The following is an 11,690-nucleotide window of genomic DNA, read 5'->3' on the forward strand; positions in this document are numbered from 1 at the left end:
AATGGCTCAACTTTAGCAAAATGCACAATATTCTGACCTCGCACTAATATCATTTTGTAATTGAAGAAGCTGTACAAGTTGGATCTATTTTAACTTTTATACAATCACTCCCTCATTGTACAATTTACCTACAGCCGATAACTTACTAAAATATTATAGTTAATTATATTATTACAATTGATGAACCGGTTTTTAAAGTTATCAGAGAAAATGATGCAATGTTACTTGATTAATTAGGAGTAACATATTTCATAATCCAAAAAGGGAATATATGACATATAACGTGCCACGTATATGCCATTGACGTTGTAATGTCTCTATCTATAAAGTATTCCAATGATCCTGCACGTGGTTAAACGGGGTCAAGTCAAGTTGGCATAATCAATAGTATGTGAATTGGTATGGATTTTTCTGAGGTACTGCCATGAAATTGGTGGGCTTAGTGGGTAGGTTGTTACTAGAAATGGGATTGAATTTAATACATTAATAATTCAAATATCTTTTACAATATCATGATTCATGGTAACTTGACTGTCTTGACAATCTGCTACATGATTGGATTGCGCGTTCGATGAAAGCGGAACGAGTATATACTTTGTACTTTTCTCTATCCCCCAAAAAAAATGTTATTTTCTTATACTCCCTCCGTCTTAAAAAATTATCTTAGTTTAACTTGGCACGGAGATTAAGGAATAAAGGAAGACTTTTGAAATGTGTGGTCCAAAACAAGCCTTAGATAATTGTGTGGTTATAAATCATCTCATAAAGTTAAAATGTTTCTAAATATAGAAATGTGCTAATTGTTTTGGGACCAATTAATAAGGAAAGTAAGACAATCTTTTTGGGATAAAGAGAGTATTTAACATAATTTAATTTTAATTTTTATATTTAACGAGATGATTTATCGTTACACAAATGTATAAGGCTTGTTTTAGACAAATGTTCTCTTTCTTTCTTAACATCTATGTCCAATCAAAAGGTGTCACAAATTGGGACGAATCTAAATTTTTTATAATACACTCAATTTAATTACCACAAAGAAAAAAACTGCTATGTACATGTAATTTTGTATAGTAAGTATAGATTGGCAACTCAAGAAAAGCTACTTGCGGCAACTTAAATTATATCAACAATCACAAAACTTTAGATTGTTTGATTAAGTAATTACTTCTTAAACTGTAAATGAATAAGAATCTAAACTTTTTAGAAATATGGGAACGATTCTAACCTGTAGTCGATATGTTCATTTATAGAATTGTCTGATGGCGCTGAGATATGGTGACCTTGGTAACACTAAAAAAAAAAAGAAAAAAGCGTGTTTCACGCACGGCACAATCACTAAAAATGAAGTTGCTTCACTATAAGGCATTTGGAGATGGGCAAATGAATAACATATCGAATGGAATTAAAAAGCAACAAAGAGAAAAAAATAAATATATACGTGGCGAGTCTATCAGGTACATGTAGTCATCAAGTAATTAAAATGTTAATAAGCATGGTTAAATTGTAGGGCTGGAAAATGTAGATAATGAAAACATGATTCACGCCCAATCGTCTAAGTTTGGGCTGATTAATGACCTGTTCATTTATTAATTCATTTCAATTTGGGTCATTTGCACGATTATCCTTCAAAGACACTGGTCTTTAATTTTTGCCCCTCAAATTGGTGGTATTTAATTTTTGTCCTTCGCCTAATACCATTAGGTTTGGGGTTCGAACCCTGACTCAGTCAAAAAAAAAAATCGCAAGGCAGAGTTTTGTAGCAAAGTTAGGCCTCAAGCAGAATTTTAAATGCAAAGCTCTACCTGCAGGCAAAGTTTTGAATGTGAGGTAGAGTTTTGTATCCAAACCTCTGTCTTGTGAAATTCCTTTTTTTTTTTTTTTTTTTACTGAGCAGGGGTTCGAACCCAAAACCTTGAGGTATTTGGCGAAGGGCAAAAATTAAAGACCATCAATTTGAGGGGAAAAAATTAAAAACCAATGCTTTTGAAGGGCAATCCGCACAAAAAAAAAAAAAAAGTTTCAATTTTATTAGTTCAAATCAGTCCATCTAAAAGACTGGCTGATTTCGGCTAAAATATATATAGCTCGGATTGGACCGTCAGCTTCTTGATAAGCATTTTTTTTAAAGTTTTTTTTGGTTTGATATGTCACATATTATAGCCATAATAAGAAGAAAAAAAATTGTTAGTTTTGTTTGATAATTAAATAAATATTTATAAGAAACAAAACAAAAAAATATTAAAACTTGGTAATAGTTGGATCGGTTGACTTGTGACTCATTATTTAGTCCATCGTGACCAAATTCATCTCAACTCAAGTAACATTTGAATGAGTTATTATATTAACTCATCCCATTTTGATCCTCCCAATTCAATTCAATTTCATCAAACTCACGTGACACCCTAGAAATGTGATAGCTCTATGATTCCTCGGCTATGTTTGAATTGGGGACAGAAGGGTATGGTAGTAGTTAGAAATAATGGAAATGAGTATTAACTTTTAGCACTGTTGCATGGCCATTTCAATTATTGTTGGGCATTGAGTGCATTAAAACCTTAGAAATGAAGTTTTTTCACTATAAATTCATGGGTTGAACGTTGTTCACATACCAAAAAAGAAGAAAAAGAGTGAAACAAGCATAAAAGATAAAGAAAAAGGATGTCTTGCATGGCTGAGAAATGGGAGGAACTTAGTGGGAAAAACAATTGGGATGGGCTACTAAACCCATTGGATCTTGATCTTCGTAAATATATCATTCAATACGGAGAATTGGCTCAAGCAACTTACGACACTTTCATCAAGGAGAGAGCGTCCAAATATGCGGGAGCTAGCAGACACTCGATGGAAAATTTCTTTACTAAGGTTGGACTTGACCCGCACAAGTATCGTGTAACAAAATTTTTCTATGCTACCTCCTCAATTCCACTTCCTGATGCTTTCATTACAAGATCATTCTCAAGGGAAGCATGGAGCAAGGAATCAAATTTTATGGGGTTTGTTGCTGTGGCTACTGATGAGGGTAAAGTTTCACTTGGAAGGAGGGATATTGTGGTTGCTTGGCGAGGAACACTTCAGGCACTGGAGTGGGTGAATGACCTTCAATTTCTACTTGTTCCAGCACCCAAAGTTTTCGGTCAAGGGGGCGGTTTGCTTCCTTTGTTTCAACCTTTGGTGCATCACGGCTTCTATAACATTTATACAACAGAAAATCCACGATCACAGTTTAATAAAACTTGTGTCAGGGATCAGGTGCATACTATTAACTTACATACTTTATACTGTAGTATTTTCATGGTTTTTACAAAAATATGATTCTTTGTTTCTCATTTTCGTATATGGTTAATTTCAATGATAAGATGACTCATAATGAAGCTCAAAAGTCTAAAGAACTCATCAATTCTTTCCTTTTAGGTAATGGAAGAAGTGAAGAGATTGATTGAGGAATACAAGCATGAAGAGGTCAGCATAACAGTAACTGGCCACAGCCTAGGTGCATCACTTGCAACTCTAAATGCAGTTGACATAGCTTTCAATGGTATCAACAAAACAAGCACTGGAAAGGAGTTCCCAGTGACGGCCTTTCCATTTGCAAGTCCTAAAGTTGGGGATCTCAATTTTCACAAGGCATTTTCCAAACTGAAACATCTTCACATCTTGAGGACTCATAACTTATTGGATGTTGTTCCTAAATACCCACCCATTGGCTATTTCGACGTTGGGCAGGAGCTAATGATTGACACCACAAAATCTCCTTATGTGAAGCCTCCCGGAGAAGTTGTGAGCTGGCATTTATTGGAGCCGTACTTGCATGGAGTTGCTGGCTTTCAAGGTTTAGGACTTTCAACAGGCTTTAAACTAGAGGTGAATCGCGATATCTCACTTGTCAACAAAGAGTGGGACATACTTAAAAACGAATATTGTGTTCCTCCGCTTTGGTGGATTGAGAAGAAAAAAGGGATGGTTCAACAAAAAGATGGATCTTGGCTTCTCTTGGATCGTGAGGAGTATGAATTCTGAGGGAGCTAAATGCGGCTTTATTTCCTTTCCTTTAATGTTTGAATAAAAGGTTTCTGAGAGCAGCTTGGAAAAACCACATCAGATATTATATTATAATGTATTATGGTTCCTCTTATCACAGAGGACAAATTTGTATTTCGAACTATTTCTTTCAATGTTTAATAAGAATACTTTTAATACGTTCACTTGTATGTTTTAAATTATTTAAAAGATAGATAATGCTAGATAGATAATGCTCTTAGTCTATTAATTCATGCAAAATATGGTCAAATAATCATACGTATCTCTAGAGTATTAGTAGGTCTACCAAGCAGAGTATACTCAAATGCATCAAAATATTAAATAACACGTCATTTTTTAATGAATCTTCCTGTTGAATGCTAGCGTAATTATCCGACTACAGAACATAAGAAAGTTGACTGTTACATACTTTGGATTTAATTTCATGCAATTAAGTAGTTGTATAATATACTGCGAGGAATGACCTGTACATTGCGTGCTCACTTCTAGTGTATCTGGTTTGTGTTAGCGTTGTCATCTCCTGCATTTTTGTATCTGTATCGTCAGTTTAGTGATGTCTGATGAGATAATTCAACTGAAAAATCTTGAGAGGGATAGTTGTTTGGGGAAATTAGCAGCATTTCCTAATAAACTCCGAAATTGGGAGGACACTAACCTCCTACTGCCCAAATTAGCTAAACGCACGCAGAGACACATTGGGTATATTAAATTATTTACGCACAACAACAGGTTTTTATCCTTTTTTTTTTTCAGGCATGTTAAGTCCACTAAGAACACAATATTATTAAAAAGGAATTTTTACATTGTATGGATAACATATACTCCCTCCGTCCCGTTTTAAGTGTCTTAGTTTGACTGACCACAGAGTTTAAGAAATAAAGTGAGACTTTTGAATTTTGTGATCTTAAATTAAAGATGTGTTTGTCATTTAAATCTTGTGGTCTAATACTTGCCAAAATTTACTAAATATAGAAAGAGCTACTCTTTTTGAGACTGACAAAAAATAAAAGTAAAACACTTAAATTGGGACGGAGGGAGTAAGAGGTATTTAAGTATAATAATTACACTTCAAATAAATTACAACCGTAACTATATTTCGCTGTCCAATTACCGGTCATAGCTATATTGGGTATTCCAATTCCCATCTCTCCCTCCCTCTTCTCCTTTACCCCTCTCTTTTCCGTCCCTGCCGACAACACTCCAGTTCCCATCTCTCCCTTTCTCTTCTCTCTCATTCCTCTCTTCTCCGTCACTGCCGACAACATTGCAATTTCTATCTCTTCCTCTCTCTTTTCCCTCACCTCTCTCTCTCTTCGCTCTCACTGCCGGCGAATGCTTCATTTATTCCACCTGATATGGTGCCGAGCTCTTTTCTTCTTTAAGAAAGCCGACACAGGCAAAGAGCTCGGCAGCTGCAAGGAGACAAAAGTCGATCCAGCACAAAAATTAACCTTCGTTATCTGCTTCGGCACCATATACGGCTTTAGATCAAGCCAATTAGATTTGAAATTTTGTTATTTGTAGACAATTTTTTCGAGTAAATACAGTGTACTCTCAAATCTTATAACGGCTTAGATCTACCCGAATTTGAGTGTATTCTCCATATTTTTAAAGTGTAAATACAATGTATTTTGTATATTCACCGAAGATCTTACCGGATTTGACTGTATTCTTCATTTTTTGAGTGTAAATACAGTGTAACTAAACTTGTAGAAGTTTTTAGAAATGAATTTTTGTTGTTTGTATGCAATTTTTTTCGAGTAAATATAGGTATCTGAAATTTTTATCTGAAATTTTGTTGTTTGTATACAAATTTTTTGAGTAAATACAGTGTATTCCCAAATAAAGGCGAATTTGCAAAATGAATACAGGCGAATTTCCAAAATGATCATGAATACAACCAATTTGAATACAACGGAATACATAGCTACGAATCGTAATTAGCTAAACTATAGCTATGACTTGTTAGAAGCCTATGAACTATAGCTATTTCTGTAAGTTAGTACTCGTTTGGCCATAAGAATTATTCACTTTTTTCCGAAAAATTTTCACTTTTTTTCAAAAATTAGTGTTTGGCCATGAAAAATCCAAATACAACTTTTGTATTTGGAAAGAAAAACAAGAAAGACTTATTTTCCACTTTTTTCACAACCAAAATCTTGTTGAAAAAGTACATTTTAACAAAAAAATACTATTTGCAAAAATTATGGCCAACTCCAACTCCAACTCCAAAATTCCAAACAAAAGTAAAAAAAAATTGGTTTCTATGGCCAAACGCCTACTTAGTCTATTAAAAATGAGGCATGCAAGATATGAAGATAATGCAGTATCTTTTTTAAATTAATTAGCCATATCCACTCTGTTGGAGCATGACTTGAACTCTATTTATATCAGCAAAAAGATGCACAAAACGGGGGATAAATACCCTGCGCCTACTATATATATGATGTAACGAGCTCCGTCTACATCAGAAGTAGAACTTCGAATAAGCTCACAAAAATTCAAGTTTGAGAGTGAGGATATAACTCATATCCTCACTACTAAAACAAGAGAAAATCAAGGTATATCAAATAGGTAGTTTCTATACATTGATCTATGCAGCTTCTAGCCCCAGGAGGTGAAAGGATTAATTCAACTAGAGAAGATAGTAGGTTAGATGAAACAAAAAGGCAGCCATGGAGTTGTTCTTCGTCTGTTTTGTGTTTCTTTTCTCCTTTGCCTCCTAAATTATTTACAAGTGAAAAAAGGCAAAGAAAATTATGTTCTGATATAGATTCACTGTTATGTTATGGTTTTTTGGTCTTTTCTTTTTTCTCATAGCTAATTTGGACTCAGACTTAAAATTACAAATATTAGAAAAGAAAAAAAGCCTGAATTGCTTGAGCCTCAAACGGGTTCATTATTAAATTCCCTCCAATCAACCTGATTTTCGTAAGCAGCTCCAAGATGTCCTCTAAGACGTAAGCGCTGCAAAGAGAAAACAAGTGTCCAACAGGGAGTTGAAATTTGGCTAACAAAAAGAATAAAAATGGATGAACAATTGCAGATCTGTGTTTACCTCGAATTTGGATAATCAATTGAATTTATGAGTGAGGTATAGAATATGTGGTTGTGTCTTAATCTATTTGATAGAGAAAAGAAATATACGAATATGCTATGAAGGAGCAACTGATAATTTGCGGTGTACTATAGGTTTTGTATCTACTAATATATGAATATTGTTTGATCAAGCGGATTTAAAAGATGAACACGATGATCCGAGCCAAAATCAGATGTTAGAGAAAGAAATTTTATATATCTTGCTATTGCAAAATGTTCTTGGTATGAGAAAAACCAACCCCTCAAAAGTAGGGCAATGAGCCCTATTTATAGTATTGCCCCATGGGCTTCATACAACATGAGAAACTAAAAAATAAAGAAAAAACTCTGTTTGACCGTACGATCTGACACCCGTACGATTGACAGTTGAGCATGGCAGGACGTTATCGACGCGTGGCAACCACGTAACGGATCTCCCAGCCCAACGGCCACGATCAAACGGACTAACGGCCACGATCGAACGGACTAACGACCACGATTGAACGGACTAACGGCCACGATCAAACGGAGGAACGACCATGATCAAACGGAGGAACGGCCATGATCAACTTGGCTATGGAAAAATCGGACCAAACAATGTTCTTCCCTTTCCTCGGTTCGAGCACTCCTCCGATCCAGAAAGTAAATCTCCATACCCGTGTTGATCTCTTTCTTCCCTCGGTCACCGGTCTCACCGGTTTAACATATATTCGATTTTTACCGTATACAATTTGAAAAATAAAATTTATGATATATAGTGAGGGCATTTTTGAAAGTGCATTTTTGAAAGAATGGGGAGGATGTCCATTTTTTGAATGAAAAAAGATGAGAAATAATTTATAGATGTCCCTTTTTTTAGAGAAAATATGATCTCTTGACCTCTTACAATTGCAATAGAAGAAAATCTCTTTTTTAGATCTCTTATGTGTTTCTTTCAAATCTCTTATGTAAACGTCTTACCCAATCAAAGTGCATCACGTAAATTGAAACGGAGGAATTAATATATTTTCTTAATTTCTCAAAATTATTGGCTACTAAGTAGTAACTATTAAGTAAGCGTTTGGCCAAAGGATTTGGGATCTCAATTTCAAGTTTTGATTTGAAATTGGCATTAGTTTATGAAATCTGCACAAAACTTCAACTTCAATTTAAAATCATGAATTCAAATTCCAAATCATCCAAAAAGTAGGATTTCATATTCCAGGTTGTGATTTCAATTTTTTCAATTGTAAAACTTGACCTATAAGTTTATATTTTATAAAAAAAAGACTCATCATTTTAAATTTAATAAAAAAAAGACTCATGCCCGATGTGAAAAAATTGGTCATACCATATGGAAGAGTTACATTAAAGAATAGCTAGTTATTACTATGGTTGATTGTCAATCTCCCTGCTAGTGGGATAATAGTGAAAAAGAACCTTGACAGAGCTTCCTTAATCACTTCAGCAACATTCTCATTAACCTTTTCTTCTGATTTGAAACAGTAAATTGTTCGGACCGGCAAGGCGATGCAATAGTTTTTTTTTTCTTCTTCTTAATCGGATGTCCCTGAAGGGACCCGATGCAGTAATAGCTTTTAATTTATTTATTTTAGTAAAAAAAGTAGGTTATAAAGACCACGTAAGATTAGTGTTGAATTCTAAACAAAAACGTGACCAATAATGGTGGAGGGAAAGAAAATTTCAGTGGTGGAAGAGCAAATAGAGGGAAAGAGTAAAATCACATCCACCTCATCAAATGACAGTGTCACATAGGATTGGATGTCCACCTTGGATAACTTTAACGGACGAAGGATATATTTGAACCAACAATATAATATTAGGGGTATATTTTGACCTAAAGTATAATCAGGAGTATATTCAGGGTCGGCTCAACGTCCAGGGTGGCCTAAAGCCATATCTAGATGAGAGGCCCTGACTTTTATTTTAAAAAAACTTCATATATTTATGAAGTGTATTTTTCTAATCGGTACAATCAACACTGGTAACAAATATATTAGTTTCTTCCTCTTTTTAGTTAAAATCACGCCTTTTACTTTTAAATACTACTCTCTCTGTCCCAATTGATATGATACTTTTCACTATTCAAGAGTCAACTTGACTAAATTTTGAAGCTAAATTTGATTAGATTAACTCAGAATTTTAAGATTAAAATTTATGTATTTGAAAACTACATGAAAAGTACTATAAGTTACAACTTTTTTCATATCAATTTGGTGAAAAATACATCTTAAAATGCTGGTCAAAGTTCATACAATTTGGATTTCCGAAATAAAAAGTATCACATAAACAGAGGGAGTAATTTTTTTTTTAAAATAAATAAATTATAAACCTATTATTAGTGAAAATGTGGTTGCCTTGCCCTTCAGTCGGCACTGAGTATATTTTATTTAACTTTATAAAAAATTTATAACAAATGGAAAAACATTTCTTACCCCCCGACCCACCCCTACCCAACCTCCCTTAATTTATTTATTTTTTGGTTTTTTTACACCACCCATCACCCCCCCCCCCCCTCGCCCCCAACAAAAAAAAAATTCCCCGCAGCCTACCCCACCTCGCAACCCGTACCATCACCAAAGTTGCACGCTGAATTTAAAAATTTCACAGTGGTTTTGCTTTGAGTATATGCAAATGCTCTTAAAATGACATTTTTCAACTTGTGTATCAAACACAAGAAAATGAGTAGAAAAACCACTTCTCTTCCAAGAAAATATTTTCTTGGAAAGTAGTTTTCGTCATACCAAACACACCCTTAATGGAAAATGATTGCTCCTGTTAGGAAAAATGATGCTCCCTCTGGATCAAAAAGAGTGTCCACTTAGTCTTTTTTTCTTGAGTAAAAAAGAGTGTCCACTTATCAAATTAAGAAAGAATTAACCTTATTTTTTCAAATTTGCTCCTTTTAAGGGCTATGTGATCAAATCTCAATACATATTTAATGAGGGGCAGTTTAGTCAAATTACCTCTTTTTGTCTAGGAGTTAGTATTTTCTTAAGGAGTGCACAAATGGCTAAATAAACACCTTTTTTTTTTTTAGGGAAAAGGGTCAAATATACCCCCTACTTTGTTTTATTAGTTAAATATACCCTTCGTTAGTGAAAGTTAATAAAAATACCCCTAGCGTCTTCAAAGTTCACACTTATGCCCCTATTTGGATGAAAATCCCCAAATCCTCTCAAATTACCCAATTTCAAAAAATTTACCCACTTTTTTTGTTGACCCGCCCCGCCCGACCCGCCTATCATCATCATCAAGCTCTAGCTTCATCTTCTTCTATGGAGAAAAAAAGAAAAAAAGCAAGAACACACCCAAATGATAAAATCCCAAAACTCACCTCAAATTTCATATTTAAATCAAGGACTAGTTGATACTACTACTAAAGGACATTTTGGTTCTGGTTGGTTTAATGACCAAAATTTTGATAAAGTTGTTGATATAGGTGCTCTGTCTCAGAGATTTTATGGTATGAATATTGATGATAAGGTTGGATTTAATGATCAGTTTTTCAATGGAACAGGAAATTCTCATCACGGTTTTTGTGATTTTCAAGTGTCAGGAGATAATTTTCGTATGGGGGAGGGGGGGGGGGGTGTTTGTACTAAAGAAAATCCTAGTTCTCTGTCTAGAGACCTGTTTTATCAGAAGGAACAAATTAATTATGAATATTTGTGTAACATGAATAGGCCTTGTAGTAACAATGAGGATCTTCAATATGACGATGTTGTTGCTAGAACTTGTGAAAACATCTAGAACAACACATGGGTAAGCAAAATTTTGTTGATTCAAAAAAAAAAAAAAAAAAAGTTGCACCAAGATTTGCAATTGGATTTAAAGATGAAATTTGAAGTGAGTTTTGGGATTTTATCATTTAAGTGTGTTTTTGCTTCTTTTTTTTTTCTCCATGGAAGAAGATAAAGCTAGAGCTTGATGATGATGATAGGCGGGGCGGGTCAACAAAAAAAAGTGGGTTATTTTTTTTTTGAAATTGGATAATTTGAGAGGATTTGGGAATTTCCATCCAAATAGGGGCATAAGTGTGAACTTTGAAGACGCTAGGGGTATTTTTATTAATTTTCACTAACGGAGGGTATATTTGACTAATAAAACAAAGTAGAAAAGTATATTTGACCCTTTTCCCTTTTTTTAATTCGGAGGGAGTATAGATTAGTATACTATTTAGTGGTCGTTGGGAAATTATACAAAGTCATGAGTGTTATGCTGCTAAATCATTGGAAAAAGTAGTTTCGAAACAATTAAAACAGGTGTGCATTATCATCTGTTATGATTGCTAGGTAATTCGAAAAGGTTTACTTTAACAAAGGGCACAATTTTGTACTAAAATCATTTTGAAATGGAGAAAGCTGTACAAGTTCGATCCATTTAAACTTTTATCCAATTAAACTGAGTTTAGTCAAATATTATCACTCCCTCATCGTACAATTGGCTGGGTTGACCCGCTTGGGTTGGAGCTTTACAAAGAGATTGCCAGCATTTTGGAACTTCATCTCTTCGTTGACTTAGACGGAGCATACCAATCGACAGCAAAGGGGGAAAAACTAAAATTTCGT

General features: G+C 34.3%; 1 protein-coding gene across 1 annotated transcript; it reads left to right on the top strand.

Annotated features, from left to right (window-relative positions):
- The first annotated feature begins 2,457 nt into the window (after window positions 1-2,457).
- On the top strand, window positions 2,458-4,199 carry LOC132624805 (phospholipase A1-IIgamma-like). The gene is made up of 2 exons (XM_060339527.1): window positions 2,458-3,252; window positions 3,415-4,199. The coding sequence occupies exons 1-2, from the start codon at window positions 2,662-2,664 to the stop codon at window positions 4,018-4,020; spliced, it is 1,197 nt and encodes a 398-aa protein (XP_060195510.1). The 5' UTR covers window positions 2,458-2,661; the 3' UTR covers window positions 4,021-4,199.
- Window positions 4,200-11,690: the final 7,491 nt, after the last annotated feature.

The sequence above is a fragment of the Lycium barbarum genome, chromosome 12 (assembly GCF_019175385.1).
Source record: "Lycium barbarum isolate Lr01 chromosome 12, ASM1917538v2, whole genome shotgun sequence".
NCBI lineage: Eukaryota > Viridiplantae > Streptophyta > Magnoliopsida > Solanales > Solanaceae > Lycium > Lycium barbarum.

Bases quoted from the DNA above. Each gene is read 5' to 3' on its own strand.
- LOC132624805 (XM_060339527.1), top strand. From the start codon at position 2,662: ATGTCTTGCATGGCTGAGAAATGGGAGGAACTTAGTGGGAAAAACAAT. The intron at 3,253-3,414 runs GTGCATACTATT...CTTTCCTTTTAG, and splicing joins AAACTTGTGTCAGGGATCAG to GTAATGGAAGAAGTGAAGAG.